The sequence below is a fragment of the Netta rufina genome (genome assembly GCF_964035555.1).
Source record: "Netta rufina genome assembly, chromosome: 2".
NCBI lineage: Eukaryota > Metazoa > Chordata > Aves > Anseriformes > Anatidae > Netta > Netta rufina.
In genome coordinates this window covers 10777838-10805204 of record NC_140124.1, presented here as the reverse complement: position 1 = coordinate 10805204, position 27367 = coordinate 10777838, and the positions used below count along the sequence as shown (strand labels likewise).

General features: G+C 37.3%; 1 protein-coding gene across 4 annotated transcripts in view; it reads right to left on the bottom strand.

Annotated features, from left to right (window-relative positions):
* ZMYND11 (zinc finger MYND-type containing 11) overlaps positions 1-27367 on the bottom strand; it is a 105136-nt gene that overhangs the window by 42407 nt on the left and 35362 nt on the right. For all 4 annotated transcript variants that reach the window (XM_084306837.1, XM_084306839.1, XM_084306838.1 and 1 more), the window contains exons 2-3: positions 19554-19688; positions 2704-2863 (exon numbers count right to left, since the gene is read on the bottom strand). In XM_084306837.1, the coding sequence (XP_084162963.1) occupies positions 2704-2863; positions 19554-19669 (276 nt within the window). In that variant the 5' untranslated portion in view covers positions 19670-19688. The remainder of the gene's footprint in view (positions 1-2703; positions 2864-19553; positions 19689-27367) is intronic.

Sequence of the window (27367 nt, the reverse complement as noted above, 5' to 3'; positions counted from 1 at the left end):
GAGCAATCAATCCACAGTCATTATTAAAACCTTAAAACCAGTACTTTCAGGCCTTGTGGCAGCCTGTAGTCAGGTACCTACATAAATGAAACAGGTGCTCAGCGGTACCTGAAGAGCAGACAACTCATTCATTTATTTAAATATGGATTTAAAATGATAAGATTAAGGTCCAAAACTTTGAAAATTTAAAAAATAAATTATTTTTTTTTTAAAAAAAGCAAACCATCAAGCAAATATTCAGATAAAAAGTGTCTAGGGAGGAACATGAAGAATGTCTCCCTTTGCTAACTCCTGGAAACAGGTGGTTCTTAGTGCTATTCATTGAGCATGGTGCCAGAAAATGAGCTAAAATCCACTGGCATTTTTTGCACTGATGTGGGGGATCAGTCCTCCAGTCTTTCATTTTATGAGCTTTCGAAGTTTTTGTAGTACCAGCCAAACTGAGTTTGCCAACTGGGTCAAGGATTTGTCTGTAATTGCTGAAATTTGCTGAGTCTGAAGTCACTGTTCAAACATTACAGACGTATTTCAGAGTTCCATCTCCTACAAGTGGATCTCTGAAAACAATCCCATGTGTTTATCCTCACTGAAATGTAACTTTAGTTTATCGTTCAACAGTCATTAGCACCAGATCTGGATTACACAGAACTACAAATTGCATCTTGACCCAGTGCAAAGCACATCTAACACTATCCAGTTTGTCCAATGTAGAGAACATACCAAAAATCATCGTTTTGTGCCAATTATTGCAGAATAGAAAATATCTGATCTGATGTCAATGACACTTTGTTTCTCGTTAAAAATGTTTGAATAAAAGAACAAACAGAATGATTTAAAACCAAGTCAATACATTTTGCTTGATGCATCTGCAGTGTTTTGATTCAGTATTAGGATCAAGAAGTTGGAAGGTGGGTACTGTTGAAACATGGCCTGCATTGGAACATGGTTCCTACTAACACATAAAGCTGTTAAGTCAAGTGTGCACTGGTGTTCTGAACAACTGAGATGGCCATCGGATGTATGGACACAGCATGACCCATCAGGGCTTAGCAGTCATGCTGTAAATACAGACAACACTTCTAACCAAAAGGCTATTCATAACATGATTAAAGTTAAATCAAAGACAACTTTTTTCATTCTGAGATAAAATAATGACTTAATTCCAATGGGTCACCAGTAATTTATACACTGATTATCTTGTAAGTTTTGTTAAATAAATGTTGCTTGTAAGTATTAGAGGTATTTTTTGAATGACTCTTTGAGAAATGGCCACTGTGAGGCATTTTGATTCTTTTTCATTTTTTTTTGTCTTAGTAATAGAGGAAACAAAAACATTGAATACTTGAGATAACTGCAGATCTCAGACTGTATCATGTTGAGTCTACACAATTAACATCACCTCTAAACAGATAAAACTGACATAAGAAATACTTAGAAGAGCTAAGCTGGAATGTTTACTCCCAGGGAGAATTGCGAAAACAAAACTAAATACACCTTGGAAGCTCCCTTGAGGATTTCTAATTAAATTAGAATGAAAATCTTAATAGAGATGTAATGTCTATATTGCAATACTTCAAATTAGTACAACTGGGATAATTTTAAACATAATGCTTTCTATTATGGATACTTTATATTTCTCTCACTTTCGAAGAAAAAATAATCTACTGTTTCCCTTTCAGGATCTTATTGATGGCTTCAATACTGCAAAGAATCTTTCAGTGCCTTTTAGAATTAATTTTCCTGCAGACTTTTTCTGTTTTTCTTCAACATTTTGGTTATTATCTATGTCTGGACATTGTTGTCCATTTCACCAGTATTTAATACAATTTATATTCCAAAGCAACAGTTCCTAGTTCAAGTATTTTAAAGCTTTGCTGAACTGTTTTTTATTTGGAAAACATGATCTTGTAAATACAGAGAGCAGGCTTCTGAACACAGCAAAATAATTGTGCAACTCTTGTTCCTGGTCTATCAGACTATTCTCAGTTAGCACTGTAAGTACTTTCAACTTAGCTATGTAGGGACTGAGAAAAAAATGCTTTTCTTCCCTATACATAACTTTCAACTGTAGAACTGGATTTAAAAATTTATTTTACATATCCAGCGGAACAATGTCTGGATGCCTGTAACTAATTTATTATGAAAACTATTCCTGAATGAATGCCCTGGTGTTTCCAGATATCTGTAAAACACATCTTCTTGTGTGTGTTTATATATAACAAAATGTACAACATTTTGTGGTACTTTCAAAAGGGAGTAATATTGAAACTTTTGAAAGTGAATACTTTTGAAATGGAGTATTTTTTCCTTCCTCAGATTCAGATTAAAGCAATATTAATCAGAAATTCTTCATTTGATCTCTTTTAAAACATACCATCTTTGGGATTCAAGGACGTCTGAGGATTTCAAGTAATACCAATAGCATTACGTATACTATCTTCCTATACAACTTTAGAAGAGGTATCACTACATAAATTAGGCATGACTGAGCAAAAGACTTTGACAGTTTTTCACAGCAGAAAACTCAAGTTTGAGAAGAGCTCCTACGGAACAGAAAAGGTTAAAAAGGTTTAAGAGTGCATTACTTCCCTGTTCACAAGCATCAACACAGCATCTATAAATAACTTCAAATAGAAATTAAAACAAGTTTCATGCTAAGATATCAGAAATCGTGATCTATTTTCTCAAAGATTTTATACTCACAATCTCATCTCCTGGCAACCAATATCCTTCTTGTTCAATACCAGCTTTTGACCCTTTACACCCCACCGTCAGGGTTTCAACAATAAGACCATCTTTGACTGCTAAACTCAGCTGACGTGTGGTTTCTTTTGGATGCATACCATGGACTCGAGACATATACCTGCACACAAAGCACAAAAGTCCTTAACTGTTAGCATTAGGTTATAAAATACATCAGCAAATAAATACTCTTTTTAAATTATGTAAAATTGCACACATTCTAAGTTTTAGGTTGTTTATAAACCCTCAATATTTATATAATTTACCCTATTATTCAAAATCATCTTTTCTTCCCCTTGAGATTATGATGTACACATTTACAGGATTTCACTGCAATATAGTCTTCTACAGAGAAAACGATGAGACTCCAAAATTGACATGCATGCTGCTTGGACTTATCATTGCTGAACTTCCACCTATATTTGCACCCTTAAGGAGACTTCTTTAAATTAATTGAAACTTCTGTAATATTTCTATACCATGCTATATCCTATAGCACACACATTATAGAATGAGCCTGGAGATGTGCCAATAAATCTACGATGTGACTGTGAGTACAACGCATTTATAAAGAACGTGAAATTCATGCATCTTGTATGAAACCGAACAGCTAGAGTTACAGTACTAGGTGTTTTTTCTCCTTCTCTTGAGACAACTACAGTGACCACACTATGATGAACTCCACTGCTGAGAGCAAAACATACGTAGCCTAACGTTTGTATATACATGAGGTTCAGTTGCAAAATGTTGGCCTTTACCCAATATAATTTGTTGCTTCTAGACCAACACAAAATATTTACTTGGAATAAACAATCTAAAATGATTTTCCCTCAACAAAAGGCAACCTTCCTCTTTTAAGATCATTATACTTCTTACATTTTTAGCAGAATCCCAAGAACATCTCTTTGAGTCACTACGCATGGAGAAGTAAGGAGAGCTGTGATCGCACGCAATCGGCAGGTAAGTGAATTGACTAGGTCCTGACTTGGAATCAAGTGGAAATATCTGTTTTGTGAACATATTTTTCTAGTTATATCTCTCTTACAGTTACAGAGCTAGCTGAATTTCTCTTCTTTTTATGGTTTCTCTAGGTGCTCTGTCTTTACCTATCTCCTAGCAAAAAAATCTGTATTTGCCTGCTTTAAGACAAAGCTATCAGCTAAGTATCCTCTGTTCCATGGTTGACAACGAATTCCAGCAACCATAATTCTTTTGTGACTGTCATCACCACCATCTTCACAAAAAAAAATACATTTATTTAATATCAGGAGTAAATCTGAGGAAAACTTTATTTGAAGCAGAAGCATTGAAAGAAAAAAAAAAAAAAAAAAAAAAAAAAAGAGTTATATCAGTTCTGATTTTTACTTTTTTAGTAACAGGGCTGACAGGAACCGTTAATGCCTTAGAGTTATAAACTCACAAAAAGGGATGAAGACCACCCTCATGGCCAACCCTCCAATCAACCCTTCTCTTTGAGGACATGTTATTTTCTATCTTGTTATTCTAGTCCTGCATTCTCTCTCAAGCTTTGCTCCCAACTGGTTTACTCTGTTTTATTTATTTTTTATTATTTTTTTTCTCTAAAGGAAACAAAATGCATATAATCATATAACAAATTTCTGTTTGAGCAAAGTATATGTTTGTGTAGCAAATCACACAATAATCAGAGCAACACAGGGCATTTGATAAATTGCTGTACAGTATCAGAGGCATTTAAGTAAATGTAGAATATTGTAGGACCTTGGGAGGTTTTTTAGTGTAAAAACCTTTGGAGACAGATGCTACCAATTACTTCACATGCTTTCAAAATATCTACATGCTTTCAAAATATCTACCACAACGTGGTCCAAGTCTGTTTGGTTTCTACATGTTGCCACTACACAAAAAGTAAGTAATAATGAAAGAGATAAATAGAGAAAGAACAGCAGTGCAAGTCTGTGATCCAAGCTAATACACATGAACCTTAGGCTGGCTACCAACAAGGATCCTGGGCCAAGCAATGACTCAGATGCCAGGCACAGCACTTCAGCTCTGTACCATGCTGGGTAGACGCTCACCTGCCCAACCTGATCACTCTCTGCCTCTGTAGAAATCAAAACTCAACAGAAGAACCTGTTCAGGTGGTATTAAACATCATAAATGAGTTTTCCAAGGTCTCCAAATTCCAAGGAAGGCTTAAGCAGGCAGAGACTCAAACCTATTATTTCACTTTCAAATACTATGCAAGTGAACACCATCAGTATGCTGAGAAATACAGTGCTGAAGCTTCCAAACTGCCTGAAATAATGAGAAAAACTCAACTATTTATATATTCATGTTACATGCATTTCATGTGTGCGCATACACACACCTATTTATGCAAATACAAGCAAGGAGATCTTTGAAGTGAAAATTATCTTTGTCAATGTTTGCTAACTTTTGGATTTTGAGCACATTTCCATTTTAACATTGGATTAATAACTTCCTGATCAGAACCACAGCACTCTTGTCTTCTGCAGTTTCTTCAAGTCTTCAATAGTTCTCAAAACACAGCACACGGATCCTGTCATCGTCCCCATTTTACTGATGGAAAAAAATCAGCCACTGAGCAAAGTGATTTCCCTACAGCTCTACGACAGGCTGCTAAAGTTGTGGGAACAGAAATCCAGTCTTAACAGTGCATCCTGCCGAAGAGATCACTTAGTTTGCATAGCAGCACCCATAGTTGCAGGACCACAACCCAGTAAACTTCTTGAATGTAAGCAACATGTTTTGTGATATTTCTCATTCGCATTCCTGAACAGGCAGACATACAACACAGAACAAAAACCCTTAAACCCACTCCAATCAACAAAGAGGTTTAATCTGCCTGTTCTAATTGTGGCAGCGTGTGCGCTAGTGACAAGGCTCTAAACCTCCAGTTTCTCAAATCCAATCTGTGTTCTCAGCCAGAGTGCAAGTACTGCCACCAGCCAAACATTGTCTTCATTTTCCCCGGCTATAAATGAGGAGCAATAAATCCCCAGTGGCTTTTTGTAGAGTACTTAGTCAATGTTCAGACTGTGCTGTCTGGAGATCCAAAAGGGCTATGTTTTCAATTTTTTTAAATACGAGGCTATCAGCTTTCACAGCAAAGCACACATGGCTAGAGAGAGAGTTTTTACTTGGAATTGCTGTTAGAAAATTGCTCCGCCCCTAAACCCCCAAAGAATTTTCACTTTTATTAAATTCTGCATGGTGTACATGGAATAGATATTCACAGACTGTAAAACAACACTGGCAGGGCCTAGGTGAAATAATATCTGTTCCTTTTCAGCCAGAAGTCAGCAGCGAAACTAAGAAACTATTAAGGCATGGGATTTTAATCAGAAAAGGTGTTTATTTTTTAATAATGAAATGTGAGAAACTGTCTCAACGTATGAAACACGACGGATACAAAAACAAAGTTCAACTCTAGCCTAGAGACAGAAAACATGATGTCGGAGGTCCTAACTACCCCCATCAGACTCACTATGGGATCAGGGCGAAAACAATATTGAGATGTCTTTGTGCAGAAGTGGCAGTACGGATCCCAGGAGTGCAAGTCTTCTCCTGGCACTGCACGCACTGAAGCACGCGGCACCAAGTTAAGAAACAAAGGAGAGAGATAAAGAAATTCCTGCTTGCTGTTTTCAACAGGAGCTGGTTAGCCTTGCCACGGAGACAGGGAGTTGATGCAATACTGGTTTGTTATGCTCCTGCCCAGTCCTCCCTATCGCCAGGCTGGGCGGTGTAATCCAACCCCTACCCTGCTATTATGTAGCCAACCACGAGAAGTAAAGCAAATATGCTTTCAGATGAGAGGACAAGGCATGGAGAAAAAGTGAAATCCCCTAAATCAGCAAAGCAGCCCTAATCAGTTAGGGGGCTGAAACAACCAGTTCAGAATACAATTCAACTGTGCTAATCTCTCCCCTATAAAATGAGGGTCTGTCTGATGAGAAGAGGAGGCTTGGCCTGATAATCCGCATATTAAATTCCAAATCTCACCAAATGAGGCTGCCAGTCTGCAGGACACACACAAGCAACCAGCGAATCTTCAAACTGCTGTTCAACATTACAATATTTATAGGTCATTTTTTTTTCTCTGCTCACAAACTGGCAGAAGAAACCTCCTTGAAATTAGCACAGAAGTGTCTAGCAAAATTACAATTTTTGTAATCAACTTCTGAGAGCCCGCTAAAGTGTGTTCTCAATTATTGCAACACTGCTTGGAAAGCAAGGGATAAGAATCTTCAGCCTGTTTGTGGTTCGTTATCACCCTTCAAGAAAGCTCTGCATCATCACACCATTGAATGTAAATGTGCTGACCTTCAGAAACAAGCCTCTGCCAGAAGAATCAGATAAATGCACACATGCACACAGCTAACGTACGTGCACACCTGTCCGATAGCAAAAGAGAAGTTTGAGAGGAGAACAGTGGAGGATAATCATTAATTACTGACAGATAGGGCGCGTGAGTGCGAACATTCAACTGTACACAAAAATAGTACACAAAAATTTAACACAAAATACCAATTATTAAAATGTGAAACAATAATTTTAAGCTTATTTGGGACTGTGCATAAACAAATGTCAGGATTTTTCTTCAAAATTAGCAGCAATAAACAATCATTTTCTTTTATTTATGAGCTTTGTTCTAGTTATCATCCTGACACCACAGGCAGCTCAGAGGCTCAGCACAGCTGGAGGCGAGGGCTGGCACTGTACTCACTGGCCTTGCAGCATCCCAAACCCCATGGTTACCTGCTGCACACCCCACCTGAGCTGTGTGGCAACAACAGGGGAGGACTGAGATGCAGGGAACCTGGTACGTGCCATCACACCGTCCCTCCTTCTCAGCACCAAACTGCAGAAGCTCTGTGCCGCAACCAAGTGGCAGCTGGATCTCGACATCTCCCGTTGCTGACCCAAACTGGGCCACAGAAGAACCCAAACCCAACTGCAATACATGCTTGCTCCACATGCAAAAGGAGAAATGATAAAGGACCCAGTCTGTCTGCACAGGAGCAATTCACGCTTACAACTCCATAACTTTTTCTCAAACTAGCCAGTCTTCAGCATGCCTTTCTGTCCAAAGCCTCCATCTCATACACGTGCTTTAAAACATACCTTAAAACTTAAGGGGAAGGTCTGATTTGATCTCAGGGGTGGGGAGGCAGCAGACTAGAGCTGCAATCACCATGGGAGCACAACACAGACACAAAAGTAGCTGGCACTTGCAGGGGATCAGATGGTGAACTTTTCGCCTACAGCTGTCGTGCAGCTCACAGCTCCTTTGCTTGGTGCCGTACAAGACACAACACGAAGCCAAACCCTGTCCCAAAAAGCTCAGTATACATGGCCACCGAGCGATGCACAGGAATAGCAAACTTGGCCCTCAGAGAGACCTCCTGAAGGCAGCTGTTGGCTCCTGAGATGCAGCAACTGGTTTACGTGGGTGCCCCTGCACTGCGGTCCAAAAAACAAAGCTGACAAGGTATTTAAATAAAACCCTCAGTTGAATGGACTCATAAAGAATTGTATTTTCAGCCATCTGAACTTATCAAAAGGCGAGTACTGGAAAAACGCAAGTATCTCTGTAAAAGGCCAAAGTGAAATACATATAGGAAACAGCTGCCTTACGTAAAATACCACAGCGTGACAAGTGTAGATAGATGCTAATTTTAGTGGCAAACACTGTAATCTTGGTCTGATCAATTATCTTGATGGTGGGTGCCTCCACCCTCTGCTGTATGAAGGCAAGTAGCAGGCTGCTGGCAGCAGCTCTCCATCAGCTAAGCAACTCGTCCAGGAAAAGACAGAGGTCTTGGGCTGTCCTACATGGAAATCTTATCTCCCAACTGAGATCTGATAAAATACGGCAGATCCCATTAAACTCAACAGAAAGACTGCCATTAATACTACGGGTTACCTACAGGTATATAAAGATGTTCTAGATGTGGGGACAGAGCTTAAGGAATAACACATAAAATGAAAGTGTCAAAAATCCTTAAAAAAATCCTTTCTGAGTTTTATACCGTGTTCCTACTTCTGCTGATGCATTTTGCTTTAGATTCAGAGCATGACCGCAGAGAGTTCACGCATATTTTTTCAGACTTTTTTTAATTTGAAAGAATAGGTCACTTGATCATACTGAAAGTAAAAATGGAGGAGATGGCTGTGACTTTTAGCAAATACAGCTACACAGCATAAGAACTTAAAATGCTGAAGCCCCAATCTCAGGAATCCAACCAGCTATCTCAGTGGAGAGCCAGGTGAAGATCTGTGCTCACTGTTGTGTATCTCAAGTTCTCAGCTCCGAAGCGTAGGCTGCCTGCTACACCCAGACGGAGTGCTGTGTTTGTTATAAATCAGCTTTCACAACACACAGGCTAAGCATTATAGGTATTTGTGTTTCAAAATAATATATCTGAAATAGATGTTCCCTCCTTGCCAGAAACTGAGAGCTGGTCCAAGAGCTGAAGACAATATAGATGTAGAGAAAAGTAAAACTGCTTACATTGGGAATGTAACAGCACTTTTTTTTATTATTTTTATTTTTTCTTCTAAGCTACCTTTTGATATGTTTACAGTTATGGATATTTTGATTATGGATTAAATTCACTAAGCTAAATACGACCAAAACATAACATTCTTCTTCTGTACTTCCACTCCACAAAGAGACTCACAGGTATAGGAGCAGGCTGCGTTTGATTTCCATGGCACCCCACACAGCACTAGCAACCTGCATGGGCCACACGGCCATTGACGGAGCTGGTGCCAGTGCAAGGAAACACTGCTTAGATTATCTGCATTTTGTGGAGTCCAAAATTCCAAATGGACACAGAGAAACTGAGCTATACAGAAATTATGAATTTTCTTTTCCTTCTGACATCGGTGTCTGCAACACTCACCTTGAAGGCACATACACTAGCCAAGTAGGATGTGGGTTTTTTAATGTTGTTTCATCTCTCTGTCATATTTTAGAAATATAGTATTTGCATGAATACAGACTCTGATTTTGTACAATTTAAAAAAATCAAAATAAAAATAGAATGCATAAGCTTGATAGTGATCCAATGAAGCACTGCAGTTCAGGAAACTCAGATCTGCCTGATGTTTCTGCTCCTGCTGCAACAAAGCTACAGAATAATCTTGTTTGTGCATGCTTTCAGATACCCCAGGCACCATGCAGTTTCCTATAACGTTAATCACCTGGGTCATTTCTGTCAAAAACATTGTAATTTCAATTCAAGTAATTCCTTGTTTCAGTAATTTAAATTCTCTCTCATACAATTTAAGATTGTGTAACCCACCAATATGACCATGGAAAGCAAGTAATTAAGGCACTGAGCTACTCAATCCTTATCAAAAAAAGAACAATCTCCCTTTCAAAACTACTACCACCTTCTTAAGGAGGAAATTATTTTTAAAAAGGGCTCTGCTCCACCTTTTCCAACCCAAAAAAATGCTTATATATGATATGCTGGTGGTGTACACACGTGCGCACCGAGCACTACCAGCAAGGAGGAGGAGCAGCAACCAGTCGTGGCGTTGCGTAAATATGTACAACTGCTTGTGTACACGCGGTCACAGCGCCAGCCAGCATTTTCCTGGGGAAGCACTGCAGAGACAAACAAATAATACATGACTCAGAATATAACATCCTGGCTGATACCTCGCAGATTAAATATTTAGTCAGCTCATATTGTGCGTCTCCGTTCAAAACACGCTTAAAAAATATACATTCCAGTGCTTTCGTGATTCAGTTTTTCAGAGTTTTCTATCTAATTTAATTTCCATTCTTATCTGAGTTTCAAACACATCACACTGTCACACAAATGTTCACATAATTACCAGCTAGGGAACAGCACAACAGCTGGAAAAGCCATCAGGGCAGGCCTGCTGCTTTTGGTGATTATATTGTTTGTATGAATGGAAATATGAAACTGCAGCCTAAAATAGATGGTATGAGGAGTGCTCTGGAGATCACTCTCTCCCCACTGATTACAGAGAAAGCCTTGATGAGCACTTTAGACCAGATAACAACCTGTTAAATAGCCATATCGCACTCGTTTTTATCTTTCATTTCTAATAGAAAACCACATTTATTTACAGCAAAAAAAAAAAAAGAAAAAAGCTAAAAGTTTCCCTTTTAAATATTATAAAGATGTTATGATTCAAGCAAAAATCAATCCTGCTTGTGGCATAAAAAGGAAATTGGTTTGCTTTCAGTAATTAGAAATTAAGGTAGTCTGTTAAGTATTCTTCTGTGTAAACTTGCACAACTTCAACAGGAATACTAACAGAAGCATGGAGTACTTCAAACATTGTGTCTAAATGAAAACGGAGATGGCGATTTTCAAGTCAGAAATACTTCCACCACTTTCCTTCTGAATAGTTACACTGGAATTAATAGTTTGCATGTACTATCCAGGAAAACCGTTAAACATTGAATATTACAATTTTCATAGCAACATGCACAGTAAAGAAAGTTTAAATGAGTTTGCACTCATTGGCAAGCATCAGACATGGAGTATCACTGTTGTTAATAACCATATGATTGAGCTGTTAAAACGAATCATTTTATTTATGCTCAGACCAGAGATGACTTCACCTACTGACCCAGTGAAGAACACTGACCTTTGAAATAAAAAAACCAAACTATCCTACTACCATCTACTTCATTGGGTTGGTCGTTTTTTTTACGTCTTTATTTAAGCACCTTAATTAATGTAATTAACACAAAATCACAAATTCAAGAAATGGTGTCTATTGAGGGAAGAGCTTGATGGGAACAGTAATTATTAATACGTATTATAAACTCAAGATGGTATTTTAACCAAAGCTCCTAATTTAGCATCTTTAATTCTCCTACTACACAGAACAAATGTAGCTATGTTCTTCACAGTCTTTTTCCAAGACAAGTTTACGTTTTTTTCCTGTCATCTCTGCTTCCACCCTCCTTAGTCAAAAATGTCTACAAGCAAATCTTAAACTGGACTATTACTACCAGCAACATTCAAGATACATACCATCCAAAATAGAAAATTATAATTAACTCATAAGCAAAATTAAGACTAAACCAATATTATCAAATAGATAAAAGCTTTATTACCACTGTAGCTATCTACAGGTAACAAGGGTGAAATATAATGAAAATCTCCCATTGTGAACGTACCAGCACACATAATACAGAGATTTTACATATGACCAAATCAGCAATTTTACTGACAATTTTTTTTTATTAAGTAGTCAAATGATCCATTTTAGATTGCTTTTTTTTGTTGTTTTATAAACATAATGATTTTTGAGCAACCTGTTCAAAAGAGGACATACCTGTTTTTTCTAGGATGATCTATGACTAAGGATTTACAAGCTTTAAAACTCCAGACTTGGTGTATTATCTTGGTTTAATGTAAGAAGTGTTATGAAAACAGAAAAACAATACAAAACAAAACAAACCCATTGTTTTCTGGCTAAAACAAGGAAGCGAAGAAGTTTATTAGAGTAAAAGAGAGAGGACAGCAAAAGATATGGAATAACGGAGATCGACTTAGTAGAATCAGACAGAAAGAAGTAACTTGTCTTTGACTGTAACTGAAAGCACATGAAGTAGTATTTAAAACTGAGTTTTCCACACTGTCATTGCCTGGTGATGTGTTTCCATGTTTGTTTTCTGTAATGAACATATGTATAATTGAGCCAACCCAATACAAACTGAATTCGCTTTTCTCTGAGGTGAATACTCAAGAGACACTCAGTCACTAGAAGCAGCTTTGTGGCCTGCTGAGGAAGTTGCATCACGCTGCTTAGTGTCGGACTCCACACTTTTGCTTACCCTCACATAATCAGAAATTGCTATTACACTGCAGGGCACGGAAAAATCTTCACTGCACTGTTCCTCCTCCTTTCTCAGCTGGTAGAATGTGAGCTTCCTGAGCATCTCCTTCAGCATTCACCTGTTCCACCACAGTACAACTGGCCACGGTTTGATTAACATATACTGGATTCTGAAGAGTTGCTCTTAATAACGCTATTTGCTCCACATGGTCGCATTTAAAATATTGGGATAATGTAAAAATGTGGCAAAGGAGCCAGTAACACTGATTAGAAGTGAACTCAAGCAGCCGCTGCATTTTTATGGCTAACAGGAGGATGCTTTATTTCGAACCATTGTTTTCAGATAAGCCTGCTCTTCAGTAACAAAAAGGCAGATACATTTAGAGGAATGACTTGACAAAGGATAAGAAACCACCAGAGCAGAAAAACGTATCTAAGTTTCCATTTCAGTCAAAAATATCAGGTGCTACAATAATTTTGCTCATGTAAAGTTAAAAAAACAGGATTATCTAGTTCTAAATCCAGAGTAATCTGCTCTCCTAATCATTCTTATGGCTTACTATTTTTGTTTATGCATGACTATTTAGTTGCAACATGCAAAATACTAGGGAGATTTAAATTCTCATCAGATGTACTATAAATAGTGACAAGTTTTTCTAACAACTTTCTGAGCTTCAAATAAGCAATACTGTAAGTATCTTGATTTTACAATTTTTTTCTTGCCATTGCATTACATATTCTTATTTATACTCTCTTATGATTATTCTCTACCTGTTCAAATTGCTCATTTTCTTATTTATACTCTCCTATGATTATTCTCTACCTGTTCAAATTGCTCATTCTCATCTTTGCTCTAATCAGTGCTTCTAGAAATTGATTTCTGTTAAAGCAGACAGCCTAGAAAGAGAACAGCAGGAGAATTAAGGCAACAGAAACAGATTTATGGATGGGAGAGGCCCTTAACTTTAAATATCCTCAGGGATTGACTAGAGAAATTTCATAGAGTGATATTTGGAGAAGAAATCCTCCTCATAGGACTAAATGTCAAACCAAGGGGGTCACATACTCAATCTGCTAGTGACTCCACCTCAACTTTGGGACCAGAAAAATCTCATCATTTTAAAGTAATCTTTCATACCAAGTAATTCTTTTCTGGGATGCTATCCCATCAGTGCTGATTAATGTCAGTCAGCACAAAGCTAACAAGGGACTCACGGAGACTACTCTCTGTAGGCTTAGAATCTGCTCAGTTCTCTCAGATGACCTGACTTAGCTGCACTTATATCAAATTAGAATGTAATAAAAATGAGTCCACAGCATAAATATGCAAAAATGATTTATGTCCACTCAAGGACCTGGTACTGGACCGTCCCATTTGAATACCAATTAAAACAGTTGAGAGTCTGTGTACCTGTTTGTGAAAAATACATTTTTCTATCACAAATGTTGTGAAACGGCTGACTGGTGGAACTGAGTTTCATCAAAAAAACTTTAAACTTTAAACTTCAGTTTAAAACAATACAAATTCTTCAATTACAGCATATCAACATTATCCTAGCTAATATTCTTTCCATCAGCTTTATCCTCCCAAAAAGTTGGGATACCTCTACCCAGGGGACTATGGTCACTCTGTCTCATTCCCAAAGTAAACCATTCTCAGGCTCCATTCTGGAGAAAGCCAACTTGTTCCCTCTGGGAAGAAGGCAAAGCATGGCCACGAGGTTAGTTCCTCCAGATAGAGAACATGGACGTAAACCACGCCAAGACTGACTCCTCCTGCCCAGGGCACTCCAACGCTGTTCCAGCATGCTATGTGTCCTCAGTTGCCTTCATGCCATGCCCGATGGCAAGCTACACAAGCCTCCAGCTTCAAGAATAGTGTTGCTGTGGGCTGTGTTATTTTTGGCGCTTAGAACTGAAGAACCACACACACATATAAAACAAACAAAGAATATGTCACAGCCAAAGAAACACTCCATGAGCCAAAGGCAACGCAGCGTGGTCACATCATATCTGCTCCAGATGGTGCCAGGGCATTCCCTGTCACGGTACACAAAGACAGTACAGAAAGAGCCTTTACAAGAGAGAGGGAGAGAAGCCAATCAACTAAATAAATCATGTATCACATCAAAGGGAGAGAGAAAAAATATAAGGAAGTATGGATGAAAAGATTTACGTTTCGGTTCTTCGCATTAGTGAAGAAGCCATGAAATGGTTTAGAAACCAGAAGGATTCTTTGTTTACAGTGGCAAACTCCTATTTGTCATACTTGTCAACTGGGTATTTTAATAACATTACCTTAACAGATAATGAACTCCAAACTAATCATAAAGATCACAATATGTTCATAAATTGCTACCGAGGAAACCCAATACCTTGAGAGAAACAGGGCAAAAAAGGTATTAATAGTTAATTAAATCTTAGGAGTCCGATTGCCTGTAAGGAAATTATAACAGAAGCACAGAACGGCTGAGGTTGGAAGGGACTTCTGGAGATCAGATGATCCAACCCCCCTGCAAAGCAGGGTCACCCAGAGCACGTTGCACAGGATGGCATCCAGGCAGGTTTTGGATATCTCCAGAACAGCAGACTCCACAACCTCTCTGGGCAACCTGTGCCAGTGCTCTGTCACCCTCACAGTAAAGAAAATACTTTAAAAGAAACTGGAAGCCTAGAGTAGCCAAAGAAAGAGAACTTTAAAAACGTGTCTGTACAGAAATACTTACCAATCTGCTATGCTAACTGTCAATAATTTATCCTACTCATTTAAATATGCATGCTTTTTTTTTCCCAGTGTATTTTAATGCATTTTATTCCATAGAATCAATTTTTGAGGTTACCCCAAATCCAAAACAGATGGAAGATAATGAGGAAAAAACTGAGAAAGTCAAAGCATAATTATCATTTTTAACACACTTTTAGGATGAACAATTTGTCAAGCTGCGCTCTTGACAGAGAATTCGTAAGATATGGGAAGCCATTTCCCTGCTAGTGTTTACAGCATAACTAATCCCAATAATACTCATCTAAATAATAGTCATATTAAGGTTAAATTATTGCAACACCAGGCCTAGACAGAAAAATAATCACATTTGATAAATACCTTTTAGAAATATCATTTTGTTAGCAAGTAATTTGGTAGTTTAGAAATGCCAGATATTTCTTGTAGTTAGATTTTTAGATGATTATAATTGAACAACTCGAAATAAACTATGACAATATAAGCTGGGTCAGAATATTTATTTTGCATATTGGTACGAATGTTATCATGCCTTCAGATGAGCTTTACTCTTACATAAAAATGCACTGAACACACTGGAGCCTTTGTAACAACAGAAGAAATTAAATATAAATATATTAATAAAGTTCTTCTCAAAAGGCAGTTTGCAATTTTTATACTAATTCCTTTACATTTGCTGCACTTATTGCTTGTTAGCATTGATTTTCAGTCCTTCACTTATTTTTCAAGCTACGGCAAACACTTATCTCCTACCAATGGAAAGTAACTTCCCAAGTAAAATGTACCCCTACGTAAAATGACTAAAATTGTAGAATTCCTTTCATATAATGATTTGGTGATTGTTTTGGAGACATCAGGTCTGTGCAATACGGTCTCTTCCCTACCAATCCTTTAAGTATTTATATAATACTCCACTTATTAATGTCATATTCTTGTCATTTTTCCACATATATTTTTAATTCCTTCAAAAACAGATACTTTTTTGTTTCTAAATACTGCTCTGTATGCAGTGAACTTTCCAAAATAATCACCAACAGTTCAATAAGCTTAATAATGAATTGCTTAAAGGCTCTAACTTGTATTTTGAAATTTTCCAAGTGAAAACTCTTTCCTCAATGTAAGACAGTTTTCAATCAGCTACTAATCATGCATTTTTCTATTCTTGCTTTTCCCCCTCATCAATTTAAATAGCAAAGCGTACTTGATTTAGTTGACTTTTAATTAAAGGGCCTCTTTCCTTATAGGTTTTTCTGACAATATCAGAAGTACCTTCTAGTGCTCTTGGCTCCTCCTACACCATCCTCCTACTCTTATGTTCTCTACAGAAAACGAGTGTCTAGTTCTATAGATTTTTCTTGCCTACTTCCCATTACCAGTATCTTAGGGAAGTCTTTCTTTACCCCAGGTATTTTTTAATTATTATATAAAGTACACAGGTTACATTTTACATTATTTTAATGTGTTACATAAATTCATCTTTTTTTTTTATACTGAGTTGAAACAGTTCATTACCCATAAAGTATGAATATTCTTTTTACGCTACCAGCATTTCCTTCCTGATCATAAGAAGTAAATGCTGTCTAATACATACAGTGGCATACTTCTATTCAGTACCAGGAGGCCAGAAGAAGCAAGAATTAAATGAAATAAACTGTGAAAATGAGAAAGAGAGAGAGAACCATACAGAGTTTCCAGTTAGAAGAAAAGATGATTAATAGATATGCCTAAAAGTAGCGAACGATATGATGAAGAAGACATCAACATATCATCCTCCAATGGTGTCTGGACTAACAAGTCACAAAACATACAGGACAACCTGTCTCCAGCAACAAATAAAAAACCCCAAACCACAAGCAAACAACAAAATTAAATTATGAATCATCTGTTCAACTTATAAACCGCTATATGATATGGTAGGATGACTGTCACTTACCTTAAATATGTAATCAAAACCAAACCAAAACAAAATAAAATAAAAAAGACACTGATTTATCTTTGAAGGAATGGCAATTTTACTTGACCAAATGATCCTTAAGCCTGAAAGAATACATCAGTTTTTCAGTTCTCATCAGAAGAGATATTCTGATACCCCGCTAATTTCAGACCTTTATTTTGAATATTATGTAATCTGCATTCTCATTTTCTAAGTCATCTGTGTTTCTCCATTAATAACTAGAAGTGGAAAGCAACTCAGAGACCTTTGTCTTTTCCTTCCTTGTCAAATGTTATCTCCTTAAAAATATCGTATAATCGAAACTAGATACCTTCTGTCACTGATGTGCATGTTGAGCATTTACAGTGTCCTAGCACATTTTAGATAACTCTTTACTGTTAACACCTTGCACCAGAGAGACAACAAACCATTCCAAACTTTTTAATGATCTTCCAAACTTCTATAATATTCATCTTTCTCAAAGTACTATGGCTGCTTGCATCTCTGTTTAGTCATTTAAGGTATTTTTCTTCTGATTACAGATGAGTCATACAATCTGGATCAAGACTGTTTAAAAAAACACCAACCTAACCTTCAGTTACTAAGAGCAGTACCCCTTTTTCTAGTTTTTAATTACTTGTTTTCTCAACCTTGTTTGTAATGATAGGATTTCTCTTCCCTAACTTCACTCAGCTAAATGTTACTTGCACCATCTTAAAATAGGCATCTTTTATAAGAGTGGGATGAATCCCCTGCCAGACGTGCCTGTCTCTCTTTATTACATCGAAAAAAACATAAACAGCTACCAAACTCAGCTAATATATGGCCTGGAGCAAGTCATTTGAAACGTTAAAATGGAAAGTGTATAGCATTAGTTTACCTACTTATCTCCTTGTAGACATGATGCTAATACACATAACGTTTTACAGCATTCAGAAGCTCAAGTGCAAGCTCAAAAATGAAATTTCTTAAAATACAATCTCCCTCTTAAGCCTGCTTGGAATTCTCTAGTAAGGTGCTTTTTGGTTTAATGGTGCATTTATTTTTGTTGTAAGAGCCAAGTACATACTAATTCACCTGGTACATCATCTTTTTTCTTTTTTCCTGCTTATTATTTGCTATGTTTGGACAACCTAAACTGTTCCACTTCTACTTATTAAGCCAGTTTTGCCTGTCACTTCCACCCCACAGATTCCAAACTGTGTCAACAGACCATATTATACTGATTTTCACTTCATTAGTCACCTGCACTGTTTATATCTCTCCCCTTTGGTGGTCTCTGCCCTCACTATCAGTTCACATTGGTTCTAGCAACTGAAGAGCTGCCAACTGGTTAGTTTTGTTCTTTTAAATTATTCATATTGATTACTTGGACAAATGTGATGTGCATGTTGGCCTGGAAATGCAGACAAAGCAGAGAGGCACAAAACCTTCAGCTTTTATTATAGTGGCTAGTACAAGTTATTCAAAAAGCTATTTTAATATGTTAGACCTTTTTGAACATTGCAAGCTCAACAGAATAAACAATAAATATTTCTCTGTATATATAGCACCTACTACATCATGAAGAATACTTTAATATTAACAATAGTATTAACTATAGATATAATACACCCATGTCTTCTTTAATAGCATCCTATGCCCATCTCAAAAAATATGGCTTGTGCAACCAAGCAGTTTGACTTCCTATTTATCTTTGTTTTGCAGAAAGGAGTTCTCCACTGCTCTCAATAAGTTCTTCTCCCAGTGTGTAACTCCTGTCTGAGATTGTCCCGACCCAGGTGCAGCACCTTGCACTTAGATTGTTGAACCTCATTAGGTTCAAGTGGACCCACTTTTCTAACTTGTCCAGATCCCTTTGGGTAGCATCCCTCACTTCTGTTGTATCAAGTGCACCACTCAGCTTAGTGTTACCTGCAAATCTGCTGAGGGTGCACTCGATCCCATTGTCTATGTTGTTGATAAAGATATTAAACAGTATTGGTCCTAAGACAGACCTCTTCTCTTTTGGCCAAGCTAGCAAGTAACTCTAATGCAATAAATTCAGTTCAAGTACTATAAAGATTGTGTATTTCCTACAAACTTATACAAAACAAATACAGGCTGAACAACATCTCATCTCAATAGATTAAATCTCACTTTGGGATCTTTAGGTACTCTGTTATAATTAGTGACTCAGCAGTTTGTGTAGCTTTTTCACAGTCTCTCATTATATTTAATGTCTCTGTTTCTTAGGGCTTTTAATATCATCAAACTTTCCCCTCGTTAAGATTTTTTTTTGAATAGATCACTTACTTTGTAATACGGTCAATGTTAGCAATTTGCTTCTGGTTCCGGATTATTTCTATAGCTGCCCAAAGATGCTGGATAGCCTTTGTATCTGCCTGTCGTCTCTTCGTTAAGCGTGCCATGACCTGTTTACTTGGTCAGCTGCAGCCAATAAATAAAAAAAAATACATCAAAAAGTTAATCATGAATTATGAAATGGATTACATGATCATCTTACAATAAATACACGGAAAAAATTCTTAAGAGCAATCCAATTTGTATACAGCATCATGTTTTCTTATGCTTAAAGAGTAGTAAAAAAGCAAAAAAGCAGTTTACCAGAATTCCTTCCATATCACATAATCTATACAAAAGACAAAAGGTGATCAGTAAATTATCAAACCAATAGCAAATGACTTAGCTTATCAAATTGGCTACGAAAAGTCACGTAGTTCACATATCTACTCCCTAAAATTTGGTAAAAAGCATAAGCATAAGTCACCCTAGTCTGAGGTGTTCACAAACTCCTGCTTTGTTCTAAACCCTTAAAAAGGGCCAGTGGCCCTTGACTTATATAATTCTGGGTAAGTATGCACTCTGACACAGACAAAAAGCTGCATCCACTGTTTAGTTTACGGTATAGTTCTCCAATTTTTAATTTCAGATTTTTACCACTTAAAACAATAAAAAAAAAAAAAATCCAGAAAAATGCAGAAGGTATATTTTCATAGATAATAAATATTAAAAAAAAAAAAAAAAGCAACAACAGTTTGGAACAATTCCATTTTCTGTAACATTCTAAAACCCAACAGGACCAAAGTTCTTCTGATGGCATTTAACCATCTAACCAACCCTGAATGGGAACATAATGAGCATCTGGCTTTGTTTACAAATTTTCTAAAAGCTCAAGGCAATAAGTACAGATAAGCCATAAATCGCCTACGGCTCTACAACAGGCAATAGAATTTCTTTTTAAAAGCTTAACGATGCATTTTGATCACTGTAGAACTTTCTTCCAGTGCCACCACTTTCTGAATGAAAAAATGACTGATTTATGACTGCTACCAACATGCATAATTTATTCGAGAGCTCTGTCCTCAAAATGAACTCTGTGGTATGCATGCGGATACTTGTAACTAGCAGAATATTAACTTCAGTAACCCAAAATAAGATAAAAATGCAGAAACATTACACCATCTGTGCAATGTTAAAGATGGGAATTTAAGTATTGTAAGTGTCCCTCCTCTCAAATTCACAAAAATTAAACAGGTTTGAGTATTTCATCGGTTGCAAAAATGCAATTTAGCAGTCTATGAGACCTATATGTGCTTGTCAAAGAGGACTGTCAAGCTTCAAGATCTGGTACTATCTCAGCAACACTCACACACTCTACAGGTATAATGAAATAAAGCACAGTATCATTAGGGAGGATCAATGATTTAACAGCACTATTACGTACTTCACTTCAAAAACAAACAAACAAAAAAAGATCATGTGAAGTGATATGTATGTCCAGTTGCAATTGTATGTGAGGCACCCCTGGCTCCTGGAGATACCAGAGAAGAGCTGAAGTGCACAGGGCTCTTACAGACAGTGTAGTCTCATCAGTCCAAGACTTCTGCTTTAGAAATCTTTTCCCCCTGGGATTTAACGCAAGGGCAACTGGATGGACCTCCCAGAAGAGAAAGGCTAGGAATATATTTTTGAGGGAACGATAAGAAGGAATATGACAGAAATACAACAAAGAATGACAGCTAGTAGATACCATCACCTAAGAATGATTCAGAGAAAGTCTCTATTGGGAATAGTAGGAAAAAGATCCTGCATCCCCTTGAGCTCCTTTGCATTCATACTACAGAACTTGAGGACACTGCAAGTTGGAAAACCCTCTTAATTTGTAAGAGAACCATATGATTAATTGTAGAATTTAATTCTTAAGGAAAATAGACCTATAAAATACACAAAGAGGGCTTGAGGCTAACAATAAAAAGGAAAATCTTTACAGCACTACTATCTTAAAGGAAGCATAAAACTCCTTGTTTAATGCAGAACTGACTAAAAATGAAACTATTCTCTGTATTCTAGCTCTCTCCTAAGTATCTGCTTTGTGACCAACACTGCAGCAGACAGGCTGGACACGGAGCCTTGTACACAGCACCGTGTGAGGATCAAGGAGGAAAACACTCATCCTCCTCAACCCTGATAACAGTGTGAAACAACAGACCAGTTCTCAGTTTATTTTGTAGCAAATCAAATGGTTCCTGTTATCCCAACTATTTCAAAAATAACATTTTTTGTTTTTTTCTGGCGGTCTGCCATACACACATGTGAGAGCAGAAGGGCAAGGAGGTGGATTTTCTCTCAAACAAACCCCTGCGATTCTTGGGCCTGAGGGCCACCAGTCCGCTGCTGGGAACTCATCCTCCATGCAGCCCCATACCTAAGCAAGGGCTGACCTTCAGGGCTAGCAAACTCCTTCTTGTGTACCTAGGGTAGGAAAAGAAGCCAATGTCCTAGGGAGACAGAGAGGGAGAGCAAAGGATTTGATGTAGTTTCAGGCTTCTGAGAGTGTGCAGTGGCAGATCTACACCTAAAATGTCTGCCCACAGGGGCAGAGGAAGGCCTGTCCTTGAAAAGACCCTACTGAGCTCTCCCTCTGACTGTTGCTGAGGGAGGAGAATATTTTCCCACAATTTTTATTCTAGCTCCTCCAGTGTCCCTTACAGAATAAGTTGGATGGGTGCAAGAAAGCATTTATTTGGGATCAGGAGTACACTTTTGGAATGAATCTCTTCACCGCCCCCCTACCCATCCTTATTACACTTTATGCTATTGGAGCACGCAAACACCACATCCTTCTGCCAGAACACAGCAATCACCTACGTTCTGTTGTGTTCCTGTTTTTATTATTTTTTTTCAAGATACAATAATTTTAGGAGCTATTCTACCTTCAAATAATATACATTTTTTTCATTTTTATATCTCTGCTTTACTCTTTAAGGGCACTTTTGTTAAGCACTGAGTTGACACTCCACTATTGTTGTAGAATGTCAGAGGTTCTTACAAGAATGTAAGAACTGTGAGTCTTATACACCACACTTACAAAAACATCAAACCAGGGTGTGTGTTTGTTTGTTTTCTAAAAAGCCCAGACTATTAACCTTATTTTCATCTTTTGTTTGCATGGTATAAAAGAAATATAAAGAGCTTTTGGCATTAAAGAAAAAGATAAAAAGATTGTGGCATATTTATTCCTGTTCATTGCATTGTCACTCTTCCCACATGGTAAAACTAACCAGAACAGTATACTTCCTGCATTTCTGCAAATATATTTAAGCTGTTTTCTATATTATTACAAAATCTGAAAAATAACCTTTATCAGACAGTTAATAGTTAATAAAATACTGCATAGTAGTGCCTCCAAGCAATAGAAAATGCTCACAGTACTACAATATGCACAACTTCCTCATACAAATAATAGTCTGAAGTTTAATTGGAGACATACTAGATTCTTAAAACTGTATTTATCACCCCTGATTATTTGCTTATGAGTGAGGGCACATATGTGAGACAACAAGGATAAACTCCAGTGCATGTAAGTATGTACACAAATCTATGGCTTAGAGGTTAAGTGCTGAAAAAGGCCGATTCATCTATGCGATGTTTTCAAGAAGTTTGAACTCCAAAGTTTCTTTAAAACTACAAAAAAGAAATGCACGTTTACAGAGAAATGCTTGAAGATGTTTCTCATCCCCCTCCTTCGCTATAGCATTCATTTAAATATTTTGGAAAGAAAAACTAAAAGCTGAGGTAAACATTAATTTTCCAATTGTGATTTGCCAGCCATCATGATTTTTCAGCTGTCTGTACAAATGTATTTGTTTCATGCCATTTCTGTCACGTCCTGCTAACAAGCTTACAGTAGGATACAGCTTTTTGGAAAAAGGTTGAAAACTAAAAGATTGGTAAAACCCTAAGAATTTATATCAGCAGGATGTGTCTCAGATTTTGCAGAAATCCATGGGACCTGGAAAATATAAGAAGTATTCTCCTTATAAAGGAAGTTTTGTGTGGCTGACATGCCAGCTTACACGCTTCAATCACACACTCACAACAGGGCCCGAAGCAAATCATTTTTCTCAGTTTCCAACTCTCCAACTGTTCCTTGGTGTAATTTGAGTAAGGTTTTACTATCTTTTAATTTACTCTTGAATGTACTAGTTCGAGAAGTATACCACTTTATTTTACACAACTTTAGGCAAGAGCTACATGTCACCCACATTTCTTACTGACCAGGAAGGGTGAACAGGCAGGCTCAACAAACTGCTCTTTATCTTGTGAATACACACAGCATCGGTTATCTTCTCAAGCTCAGCAAAGCCCCTAGCAAAGCATGCCTTGCCATGCAGTGGCAAAGTTACAGCGGAGGCAAACCAGACTTAACTGTCAAAACAGCAGTGCTACTAGTTGTTAGGGACGCACTTGGCCAAATCAAATGATCTACAGACATCTTAGCAAAGTAGTAGATATGGAAATCTGCACTGCAAGTCAAAACAAAATAAACAAAAATCACCTTGCACCATGTCTAGCGTTTTAGCTCAGGGAATCTCCTGACCCGCTGTTTGTGTCCAATTTAGCAGATACCATCAAGTACTATGTCTAGCTGGAAACTGTTCCTACTGACAGAAACTGAAAGATAGGTAAATCTTTAGCTTTAGCTGTTAAATACCATCACCCAAGCAAAATACGATGCCTCTGAAAATTTAAACTAATGAATTGGACTTTGCACTGAAGCAGACGGTGCTGCAGTTGGGTGCTGCCACTCTGATGGGAACTGCTAATTAAGAGCTGACAAGTAGTAGCTTGTTAAATCTCCTGCTTGTACTTCACCGTAAGCGAGGCTACCTGTGGCGCTCGTCCCTTTCAGTGCAAAGTCAAACAGGTTAAACTTCATCCCTGCTATTAGCCACCATTTGGCTGAGATTTGGTATGCAGTTAATTGCAATGGAAAGACAATTTAAGGAGTTGATCCTTGCCATTGCTCAGCTGCTAGCTTCTGCCTTTCAGCACCACATCCCTGGGGCTTGCTATTATTTCATCCTTGCTACATGGTGAAAAGATTTCAGGCTCAACAGAAGGAAGAAGCCAGGCTCAATTCTAGGTATTTGTGGCTTTCATGCTGTGAGACTGGCTGAGTTTGGGCAGTTAGGAAACTTGGACACAGACTTCACTAGATATTTATATATACTTTATAATGCAATGTACTCTAGTATTTCTTACAGGCTAACTTTTTATAGTAAGTATAAAACCATATACATCAGCGGTACAAGTAGTTCCAAATGTTTAGTTCTTTGTTCTTGTATTAAATAGGAGTTTCCTATTAAAGTCCAGATCACAAATTTGGGAGCTGATGTAGAGTTGGGGGTCAGTAGATTTTATACAGATCTTTATTGTACTCTGAAGCTCCGTGAGTTTATAGTTTACAATTAAAACTGCTGTTAAAACACATCTTTCATCACCAGTTTAGTGGGAGGATAAACTCTTCAGTCTTTCTTCTCCTAGGACAACTGAGAGCAAATGTAATAACTACCCTATTTTAACATATGGAATGTGAATGTGAAAATGTTTTGACTGAGCAGCAGTGGAGGTCACGTATGTTGGGAAAAATAGAGAAGATTTAACTTCAGGTCTGTCTTCTAAACCTAGCAATCCGAAAGCATGGCGAGTAGCTGCTGAGAACAAAGTTCTTGGCAAGGGTGATGCCAGATTTTGCTTATCATTTACTTGCCATTCTGAGGGTACAAAATTACAATGATAGCCTAATGACTAGCTGGGCACCTAGTAGCAGAAGACCCTCTTTACAAGACTGGAGATCATCAGAAATATGTATTTTTCATATGAATTCATTTGCAAATGTTTAAGAATAAGCAAGTGTTTGCTATCATTAGATATTTATACTGGACTTAATCCCAATCCACTAAAATCAACAAATGCCTTTCTGCTGACTTTCCAGAGTTTTGGAGTAAACTTTTAACTGCTGACTGCTCTTTTACATCCTCACAATGAAAAACTTAGGGAGGTGTTCAATGACATTAAAGAATGTGAAAGATGTAACAAAGGCTTATGGCTGAAATAGGCAGAAATTTCTTTGTTAATTAAGCTATCTGTAGATGGAAAATTAGACTGTAAATTAATGAAAATCACTGAATTCTTCACTGCTCTTTTTTGCAGTAAGAGATTAGTTTATGCTGTAATGCTGCCATTTTGGAAGTTATGAGACTAGGGAAGATTTTGGGATGTTCAATGCGTGTTGTTCCTCACAAAAATCTTTTCATTTCACTGTTTAATTAAAGTGCACGTACTATACACACATACAAGATGTTTATTAGCATAATTATCCTAGATATCTCTCATGTGCAAGTGAAGTAGTTGTGCTCTTATGCACAGCCCTACCTTTTGCATTTCCTGATTGCTAAGTTTGTAACCTTGACATTATACAACTTTTTGAGTGAGGTTTTGCATAGCTTCATAAAGTGCAGTACAGACAAAAAGCAGGACTACACGAGTACAGAACTGCACTGTTCTGCTTCTTTCTTTTTGCAATTTAATTTTTTTCAACTTCAGTATGCAGAACACAAGAAAGCCTTTGCTTTTACCTTGTGGCATTCCAAGATGGCAGTGAGCCACTGCAGAAAGCAGAGCCAAGGACACTACAGAATTAAAGGCCCCAAGAATACTTTCACTACACATATGTGTAAGCTCTATTTTAATCCCTGATATTGCATTTAGTTCACTTTTATTGTATTTTATTTCAAAATCATAGTGTCTTTAGTTGAGGCTAAGGCATAGGATACTTGAATTTTTAAACCCAGACATTCTGAACTGTCAGTGTTCAAATAGTTGAACTCTTTCTTTTGAAACCAAACGTGGACTTTCTTGTTTACTTAATTCACTCTGCTAGAGAGAACTCAACAAAAATTGTGAAGTGGTGAGGCCTCCATCCCACAACAAGAATTTCTAAGAAAGTGCAAGTGTAAGTCAGCGTAAACAGAGTATAACAAAACCTGAGGTGAAGCAGCAACGACAGCTGCTGAGAAAGAATAATAGCCATACACCCCAAATAAAGGCTGTCAAAGTCGTTTTGTTTGCTACCTAGTACAAATATATGTAGAGGGCTAAAATGTAATCCTGCATTCTGCTATCCCTCAAGCCAACCCCAGTCTGGAATTTCACACACAATAGCAAATGTCGTCCTAAAAACCGGGAGGAAACGACCCTTTGTTCCCATCTGGCAGACTTCACTGAATAAAACTTTATCTAGCAATGTAAGTTTGTAGAAGAGAAGAACACAACTGCCAAAGAATGCAATGCAGTCAAAGGGGCTGAAAGCAAAAAGTTTTCACTTACTAGCAATGTAGTTATCACCTTCCTTCAGTTTACTTTTTTTTTTTTTTTAATGGTCATAATGTTTTTACTCAGGTAATGTGCCCAGGCAAGCTGAAGCATACGTTATCTTATATAAGATATGTTATGACATATTTTCTGATAAGTATTTGTCTCAATACAATTTTCATGTGCCCTGGTTCCACATTTGTCTTTTGAAATAAACAGTACTTTGCTTAATATTACAGGCTATTATTTTGACTATTCTTTTTACAGCCAGTAACAAAATTAACAGTTAAACATGAATACCAAGAGTAGAACCACGCAAGTTTTTGTTTGCATGAGAAAATACCACCACTGAAAATGCATACACTGTTAATGTACTCAGCAAACTTTTGAATTAATGCAATTTCAATTAAAAACCAGTTTAGTGCGGTTTAGCTAAGGCTTGCTTAATG